The 21,919-nt window shown below is 42.5% G+C and overlaps 2 protein-coding genes and 1 long non-coding RNA gene across 8 annotated transcripts in view; 1 reads left to right on the forward strand and 2 right to left on the reverse strand.

Moving 5' to 3' along the window:
- The window catches only part of LOC144493417 (bcl-2-like protein 11), a 38,722-nt gene extending 27,055 nt beyond the window's left edge, over positions 1-11,667 (reverse strand). The window contains exons 1-5 of one of the 4 annotated variants that reach the window (XM_078212297.1): positions 11,532-11,667; positions 6,228-6,636; positions 4,126-4,155; positions 2,907-2,943; positions 78-211 (exon numbers count right to left, since the gene is read on the reverse strand). In XM_078212297.1, the coding sequence (XP_078068423.1) occupies positions 109-211; positions 2,907-2,943; positions 4,126-4,155; positions 6,228-6,543 (486 nt within the window). In that variant the 5' untranslated portion in view covers positions 6,544-6,636; positions 11,532-11,667 and the 3' untranslated portion in view covers positions 78-108. Of the gene's footprint in view, positions 1-77; positions 212-2,906; positions 2,944-4,125; positions 4,156-6,227; positions 6,637-10,184; positions 10,321-11,531 lie in introns of those variants that run through there. The other 3 variants (XM_078212298.1, XM_078212295.1, XM_078212296.1) reach the window with 3 other exon arrangements.
- Positions 1-21,919, forward strand: part of LOC144493418 (uncharacterized) — a 583,821-nt gene that overhangs the window by 525,217 nt on the left and 36,685 nt on the right. The window contains exon 10 of one of the 2 annotated variants that reach the window (XR_013497741.1): positions 6,181-6,265. The exons of the other annotated variant lie outside the window; for it this stretch is intronic. This is a non-coding gene — a long non-coding RNA (uncharacterized LOC144493418). Of the gene's footprint in view, positions 1-6,180; positions 6,266-21,919 lie in introns of those variants that run through there. 2 annotated transcript variants of the gene reach the window in all.
- Positions 13,918-21,919, reverse strand: part of acoxl (acyl-CoA oxidase-like) — a 427,580-nt gene continuing 419,578 nt past the window's right edge. Inside the window, exon 19 of one of the 2 annotated variants that reach the window (XM_078212293.1) lies at positions 13,918-14,388. In XM_078212293.1, coding sequence (XP_078068419.1) covers positions 14,197-14,388 — 192 coding nt within the window. In that variant the 3' untranslated portion in view covers positions 13,918-14,196. Of the gene's footprint in view, positions 14,406-21,919 lie in introns of both variants that reach the window. The other variant, XM_078212294.1, reaches the window with a different exon arrangement.

Raw genomic sequence — 21,919 nt, forward strand, 5'->3', positions numbered from 1 at the left:
TCATTATTTTGTAGATTATGAATATTAAACGGGCACAAATGCACATTTTATAAAAAGTCTTAAGATTGACTAGTTACCCTTCCTGTTTGGTAATGAGAATTGAAGTCATCACCAATTCGCCGCAGTTCTTGTCCGATCCATACCTCGGGCTGCAAGTCCATGGGCACTGACAGGGAGCTTTCCTGGATTCCAGTGCTTGGTTGGATCCTTTCTGTAAAAATAATAATTTAAAAATTAAAGACAAAAGGGCTCAAGAGAAGTGAAAAAATACAAACATTTGTAATTCAGTGTGTAATGAGGTCCCTATCAGGGGCTCAGTACGTGAACCCACACTGGAACGTAAACAACATCCATCCCTTGAACTAAAATCTTGTCCACCCAGCTGTGCTATCCAGGTTAAAAAAAAAGTGGCAGACACTTTGATATCAGAGCAATTGCATATGTGGTTGTTCTAACACTAAGATTTTACTGACCTTTCTAGCTATTGTAACTCTGGTGCTTTTAGATGCATCTTCTGAAATACTTTTATCCTCCAAATATAGGACAGCAACAGATACACCAGTGACTATGAGGACCAAATTATAGTGCAAGAAATGTTTTTTGTTTGTGCTTTTTTAAAAAAAAACTTGTATTTGGGTACAGAATTTCAGTGTCGGAGAATGGAACAGCAGAAACCAGAAATAAACTCCCTCTCTGCTCCTGACCTTATGTTGACCTTGATTTCAGGAAAGCACCCTCTTATTGCACCATGGCTGGGTTTGTACAGTTCCCAGTGCACTGACCAAGATCAACAATTTCTGCCAAACTGACATTATGTACACAACTTAATTATTTAATACTCACTGAAAGATACAAACTGTTTCACTGTGGATTCCTATACATTTGGTGTTTTAGATCATAACCACAGTAAACCACCTGCCATTAAGCAGTAAGGCAGTTCAAATCAGCCTGTCTACTGTGTAGACCTCTTGTTGCCCAAATCCCCATTAAGTCAGTATCTTGCCAATCTACATTGCCTTCAGTCCATCTATGCCTCAATTTTAAAACTCTTACTGGTCTCGATGGCATCACCAACTCCCCATCTCCGTAACCTTCTGCAGCCATCGGGAACCCCCCCCCCCCTCACCTTGTGCATTCTCCACTTCTCTCACCCCCACCATTGATGGTGTGTGTGTCTTCAGCCACCCTGGCCCTATACTCTGGATTTCCTTCCTCGGAAACTTTCCCTCCTCCCTCCCTCTTCCTTCAAGGCAAATCTCAATCTCCTCTCTCTCTCTCCTCCTCCCCATGCACCTCCCCTTTGGTTATGTTCCTGAGAAGTGCTCTGGAATGTTAAAAAGCTACAGAAATGTAAATTGCAAAAGGATTCAACTCATTCAAAAGATGTGAAGATTAGTCTCACTTTGCTCGTGGGCACTGCAGTACTTATTACTGAAAGGAAATAAAAGTTGCAGACCCAACAGTTTGAACAATAATCTTATGAATTCCCAAAGTATGAGTATTCAGTTCAGTTTGCTATAATTCCAACATGCAGACAGCCATATAACACTACTGAGTGACACAAAGGAATGAGTGGAAATTCTGATCACTTAGAAAAGCCATTGGACAGAGATTAGCAGTACCTGATATTAATTCCTGTGGCAAGAAAAGAATAAGAAGAGGCAGAATTAGGATTCTGGAAAGCTTTTAGTTTTCCTTGATAAGCAAGCTTAAACTTTCTTTTTGTCAATGATTAATTAAAACAAGTAATTACACACCATTAATTAGCTGGATACTCGTTTTTTTTTTTAAGAAAAGCAAAACACTGTGCAGGTACAGCAAGTTAATGCGTTGGCTACTGGACTTGCTTTACAGCTTTCAGAACATGCAAATCCACAAGAGCAATCTATCATATGAAAGTAGAAAGGCTACTCTCCGCAATACCAAAGAGTCAACAGCAGTGTTGTTTTAGCTACAGTGCGCGGAGCATTGACCCACAAGCTGCAGCGTAAAAATCATAGAATCACTATAGTGCAGAAGAGGCCATTCGGCCCATCAAGTCTGCACTGACTCTGCGACAGAGCGTCTTGCCCAGGCCCTCTCCCCCACACTATCCCCGTAACCCCATACATTTCCCATGGCTAATCCATCTCACCTACACACCTTGGGACACTAAGGGGCAATTTAGCATGGCCAATCCACCTAAGTTGTACATCTTTGGACCGTGGACGGAAACCCACGCAGACATGGGGAGAACGTGCAAACTCCACGCAGACGGACAGTCACCCAAGGCCGGAATTGAACCCAAGTCTCTGGATCGGTGAGGCAGCAGTGGTAACCACAGTGCCGTTAGAATAAGGAATCTTCACACTGGATAGCAGTGATGAAAAGAAAAGAAAATATGAATAGTTGAGTTCTGGCACGTGGTTTGTGCTTTTGTACAGACAGCACCATTAGAGGAGAGTGCTCTCATTGTTGAATGACAGTGTGTACTTCACTTGCACCGTGGTGATCAGCTATGACTGAAAATGTTTACTCAGCCTTCGCTCTGCTGAGGATGTTGACTCAATACAGATGTACGGAGGTACAAACAGCCTCAGTAAGCAAAGGAAAATTATCTTTTCGATCAATCTACTGAAAGTCTGCTCTTGGTTAAAAAAATTTCGTTTTCGTATGAAAGCGATTTTGAGTGCTGCCAGTTTAGGCAGAACTATGCAAGAAAGCCAGTTTAAAATGAGGCTGCCGCAGAGGCAGATTCGAATGCAGGTGAATACAACAACAGCAAAAGAAACTGGTTACCGGGTTAGCTGTACGGCAGTCAAATTAGAGCAGAGTTAACCTGGCTAACACAAGCTTTGGCTGAAACTGGGATGTGCAGCCAGCAAAAACCAGAGCTCAAATGTTATCACTTGGATCCGTGTACTTACGATGCTAACAGTTTTCCAGTCCATGTTGACTTTTGAACTATAAAGTAATTCAGGAAATTAATACTGTGGTTAAGTGGTTAATAGTGAAATTAATCTGGGGTTTTCAAAGAGGCCAAGAGTTAAACTAGAAAATCTACTCTTTTGGTCGATAAAAAAACCCAAACTCAAGACTGAATGAGTGAAAAAGAAATACACACATCATTTGAGTTGCTGATGTTATCGTAGACTGCTGCGTTGCACAGGAGTCTGACATTCACCAGCCCGAAATGTGAGGAAAGAGATGAGGCATAGGCTGATAAAAAGGTTCAAGAATGCGTTAACACAGGTCGTGTGAAAAACTCACACCCTCTCATTTTGTTTTAAAATCACACCATTTATAAATGTGCGTCTATTGAAGGGGGAAGAGGGACCTTCTTGCAAAATGATTCACCAAGTAAGGCACTGTCGACATGTTTGTACTTTAACACACAGTAACTGGTATTCTTTAATCTATCTGAGAACGGCACCAAATTTCCAAAGGGAACCAAATGTTTTGCTCCTCTTGTCTTATGCAACGTCCTTAAAAGCTGCTTTTGCATTACGATCGTTTGAAAGGATTGGAAGGTTTAAGTAAAAACTCATAGTAAAACAACTTGGCTTAATGGCATCGTTTGCAGCTTTCCCAGTCGGGTTTGTAATACAGTTTCTCAGTGCATGTTTACAGCACTTATGTTTTCGATTAACACTAATTGTCTGTAATTATTAATAGTTGTCATAGTATCCAGATACTTCCTGTGTAAAGCCTGACCTCTAATGAAATTTCCAGGGTGCACAGAAATGTTGCATTTGAAGGTGAACTTTAAACGGGTGACAACGGTCCTTAATAACATGTCATCCATAAACTTTAGCAGAAAAAATATTTGATGAACCGTAAAACCTAAAGTAGGGCTCTTGCAGTGGCTTTAATAAAAAGCAGAGTAAAAAGTATTGGGATGAAGAAATAATTCACCCCTCGCATTTAGTTTCATTGAACCAAAGTTTTTGTTTTAAACACACACGTGGTTACAGAGATCACAGTGACAATAATCTGAAACATGCAACTTCACCAGTTACAAAACAAATGCAAACACACCAGAAACATCTTGCACTAGTGGAGTGGAAAGGCCTTCAGCCAGCCTTGACCCTTACCAATTATCAAATGGAGGCTTCAAGATCTATTAGGATACTTAGTGCAGGATACCTGGTTTACTACTCCTGGGTTCCTCTTCACCTGGGCAAAGAAAAATCCAACACAACTGCAGCTGTTGTTTTAATTATCGTACTGAATTAAATGTTTGCACTCAGCAAGAAGTAGCACATTTTTAGTCTCTTAGAAATCTTAGAAACCCTACAGCACAGAAAGAGGCCATTCGGCCCATCGAGTCTGCACCGACCACAATCCCACCCAGACCCTACCCTCATATCCCTACATATGTTACCCGCTAATCCCTCTAACCTACGCATCCCAAGACACTAAGGGGCAATTTTAGCATGGCTAATCAACCTAACCCGCACATCTTTGGACTGTGGGAGGAAACTGGAGCACCCGGAGGAAACCCACGCAGACACGAGGAGAATGTGCAAACTCCACATAGACAGTGACCCAAGCCGGGAATCGAACCCAGGTCCCTGGAGCTGTAAAGCAGCAGTGCTACCCATTGTGCTACCGTGCTTTTTAAAATGCAGGAGAGAATTAAACTGATACAATACTTTATGTTTTATCGACCTTACGGGTTTTAATGTTAAGCAAAATTTTCCAGTACTTAATACTGACCATTCAATCTCCTGCAAAGTAGTTCAGTCGATTCCTATTCCCTGCCTATGCCTCTGATGGATTCATCAGCACCAGAATCAGATGGGATTCCAATAGTGATAGATGGAGAAACCCAAGGACTAGCCTGAATCTGTTCTCGAGCTTCATCGTCTTAATTCAGGTGTGTTGTGGCTGCGCAATGAAGTGCCTCAACTAACCGTGCTAACTGTCAGGGCCAAGCCAATTTTATCTAATTGAGGCACCCATGTATGTCCGGGGAGAGGCAATTTGAAGAGAGTGAGGACGGGAATTGAAAACCAGCCCAACTAGGTGAAATTTAGGCCCCCAAATCTCGCGTTTGCCATCATTCAGAATGTGCGGCATTAGCAAAGTCAGACAATCAACCAACTATTGACTTACTATTACTAAACATGGTAAACCCCAGAGATGCTTTCTTTTCTGCCTTCAACCATTTTAGCTCATTTATCATGGGCCCAGTGCTCTACAATTGCAAACTAATTAGCCTAAAGAAAATATTGCATTCTTTATTCGGTGCACAGTTATAGCTGAGAAGTTATGAATGTGAATTAACAGATCAAATCTAATCATCTACAACATTACACAAATGGCCAACAAAAGCAGCCTAATGTGGAGGCACAGGAGATGAATGAGGCGGTGCCCTCGTCGACTTTGCACAAACAGTCCCCACCCATATTTTGACTACACCACAATCTTTTTCTGGGTCCCTTCAGTGGTAGGTAGTCACTGGTGGACAAAAAAGATGCATAGTAGTCGGCATGCAACACAATCATTCAAAGGGCTCAAACCTGTTCTGTTTTTGTGGGGGGTTTTTTCATGCTTTCTCCACCTGGATCCTTTCAAGGATATTGTTTTGATTACAAATTCGCACACGCAACAAGCCTGGGAGATGTGGCTTAGAGATCATCTTTGGAAATGGTAGAATTTAAGCGTTGTGCATTACTGAAGTGGAATCTCTTTTCTTGGATCTCACTACTGTTACAGAATGTGGGACTAGTTTTTTTTGGTCTTATTGCAAATACGGTGGCCTTTACTCCAACTGACTTTGCTTTGAAAATAAGACCATGTCGCATGGATTATTCATTTTCCCCAAGTTTGTATTTACTATCCTTGCAGCATCAGTCTAAACACTACATCAAAACCATTTGTAACTATTACCCAAAATGCTTATCGTAAACTTTTACCAATAACTAAAGTTTCTATATTTAGTCCTTCAGTGACGAGGGAGCAGAATAGCTTATTTTTAAAAAATATACGCAGAAAGGGACATTGAAACTTTCAAATAATCAAAGAGTATTCCTCAGTCTCATACGTACAACCCATGCAAACCGCCCTAATTAAATAAGAAACTTGCCTAATTTAGTTACTCGCTGCCGTGAGTTAGTTCATCTCCGCAGCACCAGTGTAAATCTAAGCGGCAAAAACAACAGTGACATCCATTAACTTTCTGAACTCAATTAGCAGAATTTCTGGCTGCCTTTCTGCGTGACACCAAAGAAGGAGATTCTTACCACGAATCTGTGAACGCTGTGCTTGTGCCAAGGCGTGCTGTGCATGGTAGATGGCTTGGCAGGTTGGGCTGGGAGTCTGTGTAGCCTTGTCGCAGCCTGTGGATTTAGTCATCTGTCCTCTGTCTGTGTCAAGAGAATAGCATCCACTGGATAACCTGCTGGATCGCGAAGATGGGGTAACAGAGGAATGTGGTCCACGCAAGAAATTAATATTAAAGAGTGGACATGTCGTAACGAAGTTTGGAGACACTTGGATACTTTCGCACCTTGAGCTAGTAGGGGAATCCCCTTGATCAGAAAGCTCACCTCTTGACATGCTTGCGATGCTAAGTCTGGAATACGGATGCTGTTTGGTTCCCAGTCGGATCCACCTTCACTCCTATGGAACACAAAGTCGTTGCATTTTTTCCTAAGGAAAAGAAAGAAAAATATTGTTCATCTGAAGTCTTAAAAAAGTGTTATCGAAATGTTTTGATTTGTGAAATGATGGCACTTCATGCTGCATTCAAAACCAATATGTATTACGTATGTACAGATTTTAAAATTCATGATCATCCCAATCACGCAGTGCATCATAGTCATAGAAGTTTACAACATGGAAACAGGCCCTTGTCCATGCTGCCCTTTTTTAACCCCTAAGCTACTCCCAATTGCCCACGTTTGGTCCATATCCTTCGATACCCATCTTACCCATGTAACTATCTAAATGCTTTTTAAAAGATAAAATTGTACCCGCCTCTACTATTACCTCTGGCAGCTCGTTCCAGACACTCAACATCCTCTGTGTGAAAAAATTGTACCTCGGGACCCTTTTGTATATCTCTCTCAATTTGATCGCAACCGTCATTTTTTACTTTTCTGAGCAATTTAATTTGAGTGTCAGTGGATACCTTCTCACTTTATAAAAAAAAAGACATTTCTGTGCCCTCCATTTCTGTGCAGGGATTATAAGCAGCAGGCTGCATGCTGGGATTAAATGTAACAGGACAAGAGCCGAGAGAAGGTAGTCAAAATTGCTCCCGCACTACAGCTATAGCTGATCCTGGCGTCAAGTCAATTTGGTGCACTTGCCAAGTCGACTGCTTCTGACTAGTCCCTTAGGCGATTATTTGTCAGATTTATAAAATTTAAAAAAATTTTGGGGTGCTGCCATTAAATTGCTTTTCCTTTTACCATATCTTGCTGTCAGAAGCTTCCAAAAGGCGGCCGCCTGCACCGAGGCGAATTGACGCGCGATCTGGCTTTGTACTGCAAACATGGGCCTGCTACACAGTTATATACTGATTAGAGTCATACAACAGTATGGCACATAAGGAGGACATTTGACCCATTGTGTCAGCACCAGCTCTTTCAAAGAGCTATCCTGTTAGTTCCTCTCCTCCCATGTCACTGCAACTTTTTCTTTGTCCTGCATTTACCCAATTCCCTTTTGAATGTTTTTTAAAAATTTATTAGTGTCACAAGTAGGCTTACGTTCACACTGCAATGAAGTTACTGTGAAAATCCCCTAGTCACCACACTCGGGTGCCTGTTCAAGTGCACTGAGGGAGAATTTAGCATGGCCAATCCACCTAATCATGGTTACGTACCATTGAATCTGCTTCCACCAGCCTATCAGGCAGTGTTCTCCAAATCATAAACACTTGCTGCATTGAAAGGTTTTTCTTCATGTCACTTCTGGTTCCTTTGCAAATCAGCTTAAATCTGTGGCACGCAGTTATTGATCCTTCAGCCACTGCAGTTTCCCTTTATTTATTCCATTTAAACCCTTCATGATTTTAAAACACATTTTATGGTTATATATTGATATTTAATAGAGTTTTATGGTTATTTTATTATTCTTAAAACACTTTTATGGTTCCACACAATTTCTTTTAAATGGAAAAACAAATAGTTGAAAACTTCTCAACTCGCAGTGAATACTTCAAGCTAGGTATGTAAGATCTACAACCACAGAAAAGCCTATTCATAACAAACTCTCTAAGTGCAAGTACCTCTCTCTCACCTACCCACCCCCCCATTGTGGCTCAGAATATACGAGTTTTATTCAATGGGACCGAATGACACAAACCAAGAAGGTACCAGGTTTAGTCAGTATGATGGTCATGCAAACACTACAGAATGCCTCACTGCCTTTAGAGAAAAGGGTTAGGTGGATTGGCTATGCTAAATTGTCCCTGTCAGCAGGACTAGCAGGGTAAATATGTGGAGTTATGGGGATAAGGCGTAGGTGAGATTGTCAGTGTAAGCTCGATGGGCTGAATGGCCTCATTCTGCACTGTAGGGATTCTATGAAACTTGCTAAGGAGGAGATGAGATGACTCTTTGGTCAAATTTATTGTTGAGATTCATGCACGAATTTGCACTGCTTGCATGAGTACCCAAGGATTAGTGGGGGCCACATTGGAGGCCTATTCCAGCACATCACCAACAATCAGAAGGGGAAGGGAGTGAAGAGGATACACTCGGAGTGCTGAACTTATTTCCAACATGAAAAAAAGTGAAATCTGTAAGCACCGTATTGTCTATTCCAAATACACCACAGGGGAAGGAAACAAAGAGGAAAAAGCACCCCAGAAAAAAAGTTGTAGCAAAGGTTATCTATCCTACTTGCCCCTGCATTGTAGCATTCTACCTGTAGTCCACCTGACTTTTTTAGGTTTGATTGTGCCCCTGGTGTGTTCTTGGTGAGTTATCTTTCCCACAAGTAGTATCAGAGAAGACTACCTTCACAACTTGCTTTCACAGCAATTGTGTCCCTAAATACTCTAGTGCATTAAGTGATACATTTTGTGATAGGTACATGTTTAAGATAAACATGTATTTAATCAACTGTATATTTGTTTGATATCGATGATTCTTCACTGATTAGTCCAGCTCACCTGCACGTATTCACAAAGGAATTTGGAAAATCTGAACCTTAAACTAAAAGCTTTGCCAATAAACTAATAAAGTTATGAAAGATGCCAAATCAGAGGCAACAGGTATAAAATATCCCCAATTCTTCACAATAGTACCCCTTTTGTCTGTGCGTCACAGCCTTGGCTAATTTTCATTATTGTCCCAATTTAAATAAGGCTCTACAAAATAAAGTGCCTCGTTAGTTAATCTTCCTTAAAGGTTAGACTGCTATCAGGGCTGCAGATCATTTTCCTGGCTAAGTGTAAACTGCAGCAAGAGGCTTTATTTTCTACAAGTCATTATAAAAGCTGGAGTCTCTTCCCTCGAGAGAGGGGGGGGGAGAGAGAGTGTGCGTGTTTTTATGCTGATGAAATCTGGTAGTAAGAGGGAACACTCGATGAGGATCTGGCGTTTTTCCTACTACAGTCCCATTGTTCTGTGCAAAGTGCTGAGCGCAGCCCTTTCTTCACAACTGGCAGCAGCTCCAGCAAGTGCGTCACAACTTCCCCACTGTCAACAATCCTGGCTGAGAGAGAGAGAGAGAGAGAAGGCAGTGTGGCTGCACCGCTCTCATTGTGCGCCAAGCCAAGTCTCACTGCCAAGAAAATGCAACACCCCCTCCCACCCCCAAAATAAGTTAAAAATAGTGCTTCTCGACTGGTTTAGAGAGAGAGCGAGACAAAGTGCTCCTTCACTCCCCTCACGCCTGGAACATCCCTGTTATCATGGGGATGAAGGGGTAGGGAACAAATCTTGACAATTGGAGACGAAAAAGTGTGGAAGTTGCCCCCATTCCTCTGAGAGCTTGGCGTCGCAATTGCTGCTGCTGTCAGGTGTGTTTTGGGCGGGAGAGGTAGGGGAGGGGGGTGATTGTCAAATGATAATTGAAGACAACCAACTCCCAGGACCAAATATATGTCACAATTACCCCCCCCAAAAAAAATATAATTGAAGAGAACAACTCCCAGGACCGAGTACATGTCACAATTTCCCCCCTCCCCAAAACAAGATAATCAAAGACAACAACTCCCAGGACCAAGTACATGTCACACTTGCCTCCGCCGCCGCCTGCAGGCGGCCCTCCTCCCGGAGAGAAGGCTGCACATGCACTCCACACACCGGCACAACATGAGTGTGCAAGAGTTTAAAGGGCCATCCAGCCAGGCCAGTCACTCACTCACTCGGGGCTCCAGATCACAGAGAGAGGGGGGAGGGGCTTCTGATTGACGTGTCTTGGAACGCGGCCCCAGCCGGCAGGCCGGCCAATCAGCGCCGGGCCTGCTGCTGAGGGCGGCAGGTGATTGGTGGGCGGGGTGCGGTGACGTGCGGGGAGTTGTTTGTTGACACAGTGTGGCACATGCGCACAGCGTGCTGGCAGCCACTCAGTCACTGGGAGCTCACTCACTCACACACAGGCACAGAGACACTGCAACTTCTTCCATTCCACTGCCGAGGACAACTTCCAACTAGCGGTGACAACGCCCCAAGCACACGGCAACCCTCCCCCCACCTCTCGCACGCATTACAATGCTAACTAAATCCCTCTCCCCCCAATGCCATTGTTTTTTTTAAATCCCCAAATTTGCTTTACTTTAAAATAATTATTTCTTTTTTTTTACCTCCGGTGATTAAAAAGTAAAGTTACTGGTTGCCAATCCTGACTTTTCATTTTGTGGCCGCACATAATTAATTAATGCAATAAAAAAAAGAGTTATTTTGGAGACAATAACATGAGGGTTTGGGGGGGAGGGGGGAGCTTTTGTCTTAAACCGAGACAGGAAAAGTTCTGGCCAAAGTACAAAACAAAAACTTCAGCGCTGGCTCGCTCAAGAGGCAAAAATAGCACAAAAACAAGAAAAAAACGTTTGCACCTCTTTTGGGTGATACTGGGATTTGTCAGGCTGGTATACATGTATATGTATGTATCCATGACAGAATGCACATATATATAACATCGAGATGAGTGTGAAATAACAGTCCTAAACTCCCCAACTTTGGGTCGATCGCCCACGTAAACCACAGTACATGTGGTTTTGTTATTGCTGCCGTGAAGGGAATTTTGCAGCCGCCGGACAATCAGCAGACACGAGACCGCCTCCCCCTTCTTCCAAAAAAGCCGCACTCCACACCACTCAAAACATTGCACCCAACTCCACTGCAATGTTAAAAAAAACAAAACCTCACCAAGCTCTGAGAGGATAAAGGGTCAGGGAGGAGAGGGGGAGGCACCAACACCGATCGCTACTGTTACCAATCGCGCCCTGTTGCCGGCTCACTCAACGCTGCCCGCCTTGTTTTATTTACAAGTCAAACTAAAAAAGGGGGCTAACTATCTATAGAGTGAGGGGGTTAAAAAAAAGGGGGGGGCGCTGTAGTTGCTGCTCCCTGCTGGAAGTGGCTCACCTGTTGGGCTGGCTGCTAGCTTTGACCTGCTCCGCTGTCCTTTGTTATTGAAGCTCCCGGAGATTGTTCAGATCACTTTCCAGTAGCTGTTGGAGAGAGTTGTGTGTGTATGTGTGTGCGAGTGTGGCACTCACTGATCACCCCCGGCTCGCAGCAATGCTCCAATGAGCCGACTCTCCTCCTCCCTTCCTCTCTCTCTCTCTTCTCCCCCTCCCTCCTCCCTCCTCCCCCCCCCAGAGGTTCCCGCCCAAAGAGGCTGTACATAAGGCACACACACGCACACATATTTATTTATATATTTATTACTGAAACCCAGCTTGGCCCGTGAGGCATGTCAGGGCAGGTAGATGGAGAATTTGGGGGGGAGGGTGGGGGGAGAGGGGGTGTGGAGGAAAAGGCAGATGATTTAGAATGTAAACACCCGCCTACAGAGGCAAGTCGAAGGAAGAATCGATGCATATATAATTACCTTTGAAAAAAAAGTTTGTTTTGATTTTGAGGATGATGGGTTCAAAATATTGTAAAGCAGGGAGACAACGGCTTTCAGTAGTATGATGAAATACATGAATTCTCTTCCTTTTTTTAACCAAAAGTGGTCATTTCACTGAGGGAGTTTATTTCAAAACGGGCTTAACTCTGAAATAGTGTTTAAAACACAGCCAGTGGCAGAGAGGAACTTGTGGACAGACACTTGCGAGCGGGCTTTTGGGGGGGTGGGGGGGGTCATGATAAATAACTCTGAGAGTAAGTTTCCTTGAGTGGGGAAGAAGAGAAAGAAATAACCCCGACGCCGATAAACGCCCGGGGCAAGAAGCGAGAGAGCAAAGGGGGACAAGAGAGAGAAAGAGGCGGTGAAGCCCGGCGGAGGGAGGCTCTGGGGAAACTTGCTTCCTCCCCGGCATCGGCTTGTTTTGGGGCGGGCAGCACTGTGGGGATGGTGCGATTAGATTGAAATCGATAAGAGAATAAGACGAGGGGGCGGGCTGGGGAAGAAATGGCCACTGTCCCGAAAGCAGAAAAGGGAAATTAGTCATAAATTAAAAAATATATAATTACCCGGGGCGGAATCGGCGCCCGCAGATCAATAATGCTGCGCTGTATTTGATAATACGGGACAATTGAGAACGAAACACGATATATGTGTGTACATAGTTAAATAGCGATAGCGTCTATAAAGCATTAAAGAGTGGGGAGAGCTCCTTTCATTAATGACCAACATGGCAAATTTAGAAAGTAGAGGAAGAAAATACAATGATATTGGTGTCACTAAGGTGGGAGCCGATGGGAAAAGATAAATTAAAAGCAAGATTGCTGTCATTACCGGCGGCTCATTTGGTGTGTTTTTTGGTTCATGTTGTTTGTGCGCGGTATAAAGTTTAACGAAACTAGTGACTCCGAAGTGGCTCCCACATTCCGCCGCTGGCCTTTCCTCCAGTAAACATGTCTAAAAGTTTCTGCAGAGAGAGACATCGATGCGAAAACACTTGGCAAGGAGTAGAAATCTCAGCAATACAAACAAACCAAGAAAACCTCAATGCAACAAAGCAGAAACTGCTAAATGAATATACTTATTGCAAGTTACCGCGAGCCAGCGAGAAATGATGAAAGTGGCGATTTGTCACATCCGAACTTTTATTTTTCTCTTTTGAAAAGAAATATGTTTTGGGGATGGCTGTTAGTCTGTCTAGGCACAGTGCTGCAGCCGAATTCAACCCTATTTAATATATTTCTCAGAGGCAATACTTGAAATGAGCTTGCATGTCTCCACATGAGAGGCAAACATTATCCAGAATAAAACCGCAGTGTGGAAATTGCCGAATTCCTTGGTTATTGTAGAGGGAGACTTGGGCGTGAGAATAAACTGGCCAACCTTTGTAATGATCTGCTGTAAAACTCGGGATCTGAAGCCGCAGATAATGTCGATAAACGAGAATCGTTTTTCTCCCAACATATTTTATATTAAATACAAGTCAGTGTCTCGCGCACAAAGTGGAAAATACAGGCAGAGAATTCAATCCCAGTGCCTTTAGATTGTACACACACACACTTGAAGAAAACGGTAAGTTTTTTTTTAAAATAAAAAAAACCGCAAGTTTCATTTTCACAAGAGATTCTCTTCATGTAAATAAATCTATTTGCTGCGCTCAGATTATTCCCAGAAAGACTTTCTTGCAATGAGCCGACCAGCGGCGGTTTATTTAAGGGGGGGGGGGGAGGGAGGGTCGTATTGAAGGGAGAATTTGGGTCTGGGAGAGATAAGTATCAAGTGAGAAAGTAACAATGTCCACCCCCACACACACGAATCAACACAGTTAAAATCCCGCACTTATAAAACAGCGCACCGAATCAGGGAAGATAGACAAAAACAAAAATAGACAGCGCTTTTGGAATGAAAATGTGTTTTATTTCTGATTCCAATTATATCACAAAAATACAATGCCATAATAATAAGATGGTTTCTGGAAAAAAAATCAACCTGTTTCATGCTATTTTGATCACAACATGATCATCTTAGTCTGACAACACTGAGTGGGGGAAATAGTACAAAATAGATGGGAGGTTATGTTGGCACGGCGCTGTCCTGCTTCTCTTGCTTCTTCCCCCCCCCCCCCCCCCAACCCAACCCCCGACCCCCACACTTCTCTCCCCACTTCCCCGGGCTGTCTCACAGCTTGGCCCGGGCTAACACTGTGGCTTCGGCGGCGGGACGTTCCGAGTGAGGTTTCGGGTAGAAAGCCCAGGTTGCTCGGGGGTTGGGGATGCCGGCGATCGGAGCGTGGACTGTAGCGATGGGGATATTGAAAGCTGTCAGCACCGTCAGCGAGTCCTCCTTCACCGAGCTGCAGAGTTCGGTTAGCTGAAAGAAACAGCGGGCTGGGTTACAGCGAGAGCGAGAGAGAGAGACTTGACAAGAGAGAAGGGATGGGGTGATCGGGTAAACGAAAAATAAAACAAGACATCCATCCGCTGGGCTCCTGCGAAGCAATGTTAAGTCGAGCTGGAGGGGAGGAGGGGGGGGATGCTGCGGCGTGAGGCAGGGTCAAATATAACCGCAAATATAACATGATTCCCCCTCTCCCAAATCAACTTATTCCCAAGAATCTTATTTTCCTTTCCACCTGAAATTTCCTTCTGCTAATGGGCGGATTAAACAGATTTAATTTCCAGCCAATGTCCCATTCCCCACACTCATCACCCACTCACCCCTTTCCCACATCAGCAACGGGGAGAAACTTACTTCCAAGTCAGTATAATGTGGCAAAAGTTCCGGCGGTCTTTCTCTGCTAGCTTCAGTATGAGTGTGCACACACTTGTTATTATTATTAATATAAACCAGCCACAGGCTGCTGAACGCTGAAGAAACCACCCAGACAAAATGTACCATTTCCCTTGACACCAGTGCGGGGGTGAAGCTCAGAGAGTTTTGACACGCACATATTAACGCAGATATCTGTGAACAAGATCACCACCCAGTGAAGAGCGGGGTTCTCGAGATTCTGACAGCTTGTAGGACTTCACTATTTGTTGTGTGTGTGTGTTATTAAGCAGTGTTTAGTTTTATATCGATCGTGTGGGAAGATCCTTTCGAAATGATTCAGATTACGGCTGATCGGCTGTTTAAAACAGTCTACAAATTGTGCACTGCAAGTTCTCTTTTTCTCAACAAAATTTAAAGAGCGATGTTTCATTGATATCTGATCAAACGAGCCGGATTCGCTGTGGGTTTTTTAAAAAATTTTTTAAAAAAGAAACGCTGTAACTAGGCAGCGATACAATTTATAAACGACGGGATTATGAAAATAGATCGGATCGTTTCAGTGATATATTATAATGGATCGCTCTCCGATGTCCCCGCAGCCGATGCAATAAAATACCATCCAAACATCGGGCTAGACGAACCTTTAAAATGCCGCCCCTCTAAACTGCTACCTACACACCGTCGGCGTCTGCTCCGACACAAAACTGCTCGGACGCATTTCAGACACAGAATAAATCAAATTACCCACAGATAAACTAAAACGACCTGAAAGAGGGAAAAAAAAACGTTATTAAAATGCCCTGATATAATAACGGCGGGGTTTAGATTTCTCGCACAAATTGGCTAAGATTTCATCTAAGTATTATTCTAAGATTGTGTAGCTATGACAATCAGAATGCACATAAACAGAAGCTTATGTCTGCTACTGTCCCTGTCTGCAAAATATGCTCACACATCTAATAAAAAAAAGTCAATTCATTGGGCGAAGCATTTTGTGCCAAAACTCTACCCACAAAAAATGAATAGCATATGGCTCAGTTTCTTTACAAGTACTAGATTCAATCTAATATTTTTGATCATTTTTATACATAACAGTGAAACACTGTAATGATGTGATACAGAAATTTATTTTTTCTCCTGAATTTGCACCAGTACAATTAAAAAAAGATAGAAAAGAAAGACAACACCAAACACAGAAATTCCAAAATCTGAAACCCAGGGACAAACTGGTCCAGGTGGCTGACAGTGTGCAAACACTGAGCTGGGATGTATTGTTTTGTAAATAAATTTTTAAAAATGCCATGGGTTCAGATTTGGGAAAGCAACAGTCTCAAAAAGAACTCAGTCCACAGAAATGGCGAATGACAGAATCCTGCACTTTCCAAATGGGTGAGACCATCTCTTGGGGGAGGCAACTGCAGTTTGATGTGTAGAATAAACCTCCAAATAATGAAGTTTTAAGTTTAAGTTAAGTTTATTTATTAGTGTCACAAGTAGGCTTACGTCAACACTGCAATGAAGTTACTGTGAAAATCCCCTAGTCGCCACATTCCGGCGCCTGTTCGGGTACACTGAGGGAGAATTTAGCATGGCCAATGTACCTAGACAGCATCAAAGGGAGGTACCTTGGAATTACTTAAGGAATACTGTTGAATGCTGTTTTGGGGATGAAGCTGTGGTTTGCTCTGTCTGGGTGGTTTAGACAGTAAGAGTTTTAACAACACCAAGTTAAAGTCCAACAGGTTTATTTGGTAGCAAATACCATTAGCTTTTGGAGCGGAGCGCTGGGTGGTTTAGGCCAGCCAAATGGAATGCCCCATCCATATCTGTCCTGTAATCTAATGGGTCGTCAGAAGGGCTGGGACCTCAGACCCATTCTTTTGCATTAATTCACTCTTTTCGTTGCAATGGTCTTCCCATTGAACAAAGTGAAACACAAAATATTTCCTCTATAAGTGGGACAGGATTATTTATTTGTACAGGTTAAGCTTCAGGTTAACCTGGGCAAATTAATAGCCCTGTTCCTCTTTTTTGGTAAAAGGGTATTGGTTAGGTGTAATTATTACTATCACACTCCTAAATGACCTGCATATCTATTTCTGCCATACCATTTCAGTCATAATGCTTTAATGTTTACTAATGGTTTCTAACAGTACACTTCTTTAGTGCAACATAACTCAACCTAAACACAGTTTGTTTATTGGACAAAAGTATTGATACACATTCAATTGTTTGAAATGCAAGAAAGATACCAATGAACCTTTTAATTATGCACCTTGTCACACAGTCTGTTCTTATTCTGAGATCAACTGGGATTGAATGATTCTGTTCTTTTAATATAAACTGGGAGACTTGTAGTATAAAGACAGTTGCCATTTCAGGCATAATCACATTTCAAAATGGACACAGTTACTCTCTGAGGGAAAATAATTACTTTAGTCAGCAAGGGAGCCATTGTGTTCTGAACATTTGCATTGTGCTTGAGATGAAATCGTAACAAAAACCAAGCTCTAACCTACCAGTGAATGCTAACCCGGTGTGCCCAGCCTGCCTCACTTTAACTTTACCCAGTTCATGACTGTGTACACCAAGTCTCTCTCTCTCATTGAAAGTTAACAAAAAATGGATTCGCCAACCATTATATTATTCATTATATTCCTACAATAGTTTTTCTACTGTTATAATGGTGTAGTTCAGGTTCATTGGTGAATTAGCTAGTTTGGGGTGGCAGTGAAGGCACTATAATTTGCCTGTGTCTAACAAGGAAAAAAAGTAGCCATGGTACCAAGTCCTGAGCACTGTCGATGACTCCTGTTGGGAATACATCTGCTGAGGACAAGATTTCGTTTGGTTCTGATGACCATCTGGAATACTCAACCCAAGCACAAGTCATTGTCTCAAAACAGGTGAGAAATTGATCACCTCAAGCTCCCCAAAAATTGAGCTCTAAATGTCTTGGAATACAGCATTCAGATAATAGTGGTAATAATCAATCTTGTCCTTCAGTTTGCAGGATAAACAAGGAATTAAAGTCATACTTGTCATGGAAAGACATAATGTAAAATACTGAAGCAAAATAGTTTCAAATTAACAAATAATTGCTTAATTTATAATTGCAGTAGGCACTTCAAAATGATTCCTTTCAAAATTTAAAAAAATCTTTCACAGGATGTGGAAGTCACATGTGGGGCAGCATGGTGGCAAAGTGGTTAGCACTATTGCCTCACAGCGCCAGGAACCCGAGTTCGATTCCTGGCCTGGGTCACTGTCTGTGTCGAGTTTGCACGTTCTTCCCGTGTCTGCGTGGGTTTCCCCCGGGTGCTCCGGTTTCCTCCCACAGTCCAAAAGACATGCTGGATTGGCCATGCTAAATTCTCCCTCAGTGTCCCCGAGCAGGCGCCGGATTGTGGTGACTAGTGGATTTTCACAGTAACCTCACTGCAGTGTTGATGTAAGCCTATTTGTGACACTAATAAATAAACTTAAAAAGTGGCTAGGCCAGTATTTATTGCCCATCTCTGTAATGAAGTGTACATGACCGTGGGTTATATTCCCAGGAGGATTTAGAACTGGCTGTTTGAATTCATGCAATGGTAGGATGGGTTAAAAGCACCATAATATGCAGTACTGAGCCATGTAAGGCAGGAAGTTTGTGGGTTTGATTCCTGATCTTTGCTGAGTTAGTTCATTTCAAATATAATGACAGTAAAGTGTTTTACAGTTGGGCAAGGTTTCCATTCCTAGCGGATATCCAGTACATTTGAGGATAGGCGTGGGCTATCTCCCTCTCTCCTCCATCCCAAATGTTCAGATAACGCTGTTGATGAGCATGGTCTAGGCTCACACATAGAGAATGGCAACGTAGGTAAATTACCAGCAGCCTGTCAGCACTCTTGGAATCACTTCCCAGTAAGTCTGAACATTCCAAAGGGAGAAGAGAACAAAGCAAAAGAAACCTAAGTCGGAAAATGTAGCTGTGGTGGAGCCAGCAGGTGCTGAGTTGACTCATGTTAGATAGGAAAACATTGGGGACAAAAACTACTCTGCAGCTAGGTGAGGCAGGAATCTGGCAGGTTCTAGTTGATGGTCACTATTCAGTGATTCATGCTGTGATTTTGTTGTGATGACACTCATGGTTACGGAGCAACATGGATTTAATCATGCACAGGACTGACCTCTAGGAAAGATACTATAGGATTACCTGAAATTAGATTGAGAATTTATGTTTGTGTACAGGAAAAGAGAGCGAATTGGATGGACGAGAGGGATGATGTCTATAAAGAAGCAAGTATTTGCACAAATACTATTTCACTGTAGTTACACACCACAGATATTGATTGTAATATGCATATTATATGCACACAGTAGCATAAGCTATTGACAGCATATAGCGTACAGAAACATTTGGATATTTACTGGACTGCTTGGGAAATGCTTACACATGGGTCTTTCTGCCAATAATTTTGCTGCAACTACTGCATTGAACTTGATAACATAAGTTTAATTCCACATCATACTTTGCTGCTGTCACTCCAGCTGCCAGCACTCTCATCTAATCTTGTGCAGCTGTCACTAAAGTCTCACCAATTTTTGCCGTAAAGAACTTCTCAATTTGCCAACTTCCACGGCTCGTTCCGGCTTATGCCAAAAGCTATTCACATGAACCGATTACTGTGATTCTGAAGCTTCTTCCACCTTCAGCACAAATTCAATATTAGAGCTTGTCTTAACCTTTGAATTACTTACTTTCCTGATGGTTTGATCTGCCTAGAGATGATAGAAAAGGGTAAAATACAATGGAGCCATTCACCCTGACATATTCCTATCTTAACAGTTTATACACGTTCATTTCTAACCATAATCAAGCTACAGCAAAAAACTTTAAAAAATAGTTGTGGCATGCTCAGTGATGTGCACCTTAATAATCAACCTCAACTGAATGCCACAATTCTTATCTGTTAAGTTCTTTCAAGATTAAGACATCTTTTGGGCACAGATTTCCAGTATTTAATAATTATAACTGGGGATGCAGGGATGTTGTTTTCTCTCACTTAGTAGTGGCGGAGGGGAGGTGGGGGGGGAACATTTCTCCACTCAGAGGGTGGTGAACCTGTGGAATTCTCTACCACAAGAGGCTGTGGAGGCCAAATCAGCAAATATAGTTAAGAAGGAAATAGATTTCTGGATTCTATTGGCATCAAGGGTATGGGGAGAGCACAGGGGTGTCGCACTGAGATAGAGGATCAGCCCTGATCAAATTGAATGGTGGCCGCAGGCTCGAAGGACCAAATGACCTACTCTTGCTCCTATTTTCTATGTTTCTACAACCAGTTTGTAAAAGAGCTGTTCATGTTTTCATTATGTATAGCGCTAGGAATAAATCTTCCTCCTATATTACAACTGGCAAAGTGGCTGCACCAGAACCGTTAACCTGGCTCCTCCATTTTTATGGATGTTGATAGACTTTATCTCTACTTTCAACAATTTTTTTGCTTTTGTTTCCACATTTCCATTTTTTTTCTCTCTGTAATACCTGGAGCCAGGACACATTGCCAATGCCCCAAATTTGCTTTCTCACCCTCACATACAAACAAATTCAAACTGGGTTCTTTGATTATGTTACCAGGAGATTGATGCCCGTGATTACAGAGAAGTGAAATACACCATTAAAGGAGTGCCAGTGTAGCATTCCAGTAAACTTCAAAGGACTTTCCCCAAGGAGCTAAGGCCTAGGAAAGTCAGGAACCATTGGGATGGATCTGTCCTTTTACAACAATCGACTTTGCTTAATATACATTCTTCCGTTAGTTAGTCATTGCTTTTCTCACTCACGGATCAGAGAGCTTTTTCAAGCTCATAGTTGCCTGGCTTCAAAGGTTCAGTTGTTTTAGCTGCTGTATTTTCTACTATACACAGTGACTCATCTGCTTTTCTTGTCTGCTCAGTTCCCATGCATCCAAAAGTTACTTCTGGTGCTAATATTGAAAAGTTGAATGAGAAACTGTGCAACACAATGAAAATGTGACTGTGATGGACTGTAGGCACACTGAGAAAATCCACACACAGATGTCTACGCTGCATGCTGCTTTGTTGTCTTTCTAGTCCTTTGGGAGAGGTGCCTTTATCTAATTGGGTCTCAGACACACAGGCCTCCTTAGTCTGTACACTCAGCTAAACATCTCCTGAGACAAAGTTACACTAATGGGGTTAAAAGTAGACAAGCTAATAATTACAGAAACGGGGCTCAGGAGGCAGCTTGTGGATTCTTATCGATAAGAGGTTAACTGTGCAGCTAACAATAAAATAATAAAACTCCATGAAATGAGGAAGACACTGGACAATGAAAGATTTATTTTATTGATCGTTGGATGTTGTACTTCATGATCCCATACAACATAACTTGAGGTTTGCTGCAAAGTCTGTGTAGGAGAATAAAGAGTTTGTGCTGTGGCAGCTTCAACATGTTCACCATTTTCAAAGATTCTGTGAGGTATTTTTAAAGGAGCAATCTTCACAAATATTTACAGTATAACTAAAGCAATCCTTACTCTGCAGTGCTTATAAATCCTACATTAAATCAAAGGCTGCAACAGAAGTACTCATTGACTAAACTGTTTTGAGCTTTCCTGAGGTAATATATAAACGTAAGTTTGTTTTTAAAGAATGGCAAGATTTGTTTTTATTTCAGAAAATGAATCAAAACTAGTTGTAAAAACTTGCAGAAGAGTGAAAAGTGTTGGCCGGATATTCCTTAGTTGGGATTCGCTCTTTAGGCACATTTTGGGCATTCAGTACTCACAGACCAGGTACTGGAGAGCACTGCTCTCTCCAATCTGCATGAAAGGTAGCAATTTGCCATCAGAAGGATGTGAATGCAAAGGTTGGCCACGGCTGAAGCATAATGCTACTGTTTTATTATGTTTGCTCATTATGTCATGGCATCATCATGAGACAAGGTGCAGGCTAACGTGTTTAAAAGACCCGTGGTTGAAAGGGAAGTTTATTCCAAAGCCACAAATATCAGGCTGCTGCTGGTGCAGTGCTCTCATTGGCCATTGGCAGGCACCAAAACCAAAGAAAGAAACAGTTCTCTGGCGATGGTAACCAAGGAAAACAATGGTCACCTACC

Source organism: Mustelus asterias, chromosome 5 (assembly GCF_964213995.1).
Source record: "Mustelus asterias chromosome 5, sMusAst1.hap1.1, whole genome shotgun sequence".
NCBI lineage: Eukaryota > Metazoa > Chordata > Chondrichthyes > Carcharhiniformes > Triakidae > Mustelus > Mustelus asterias.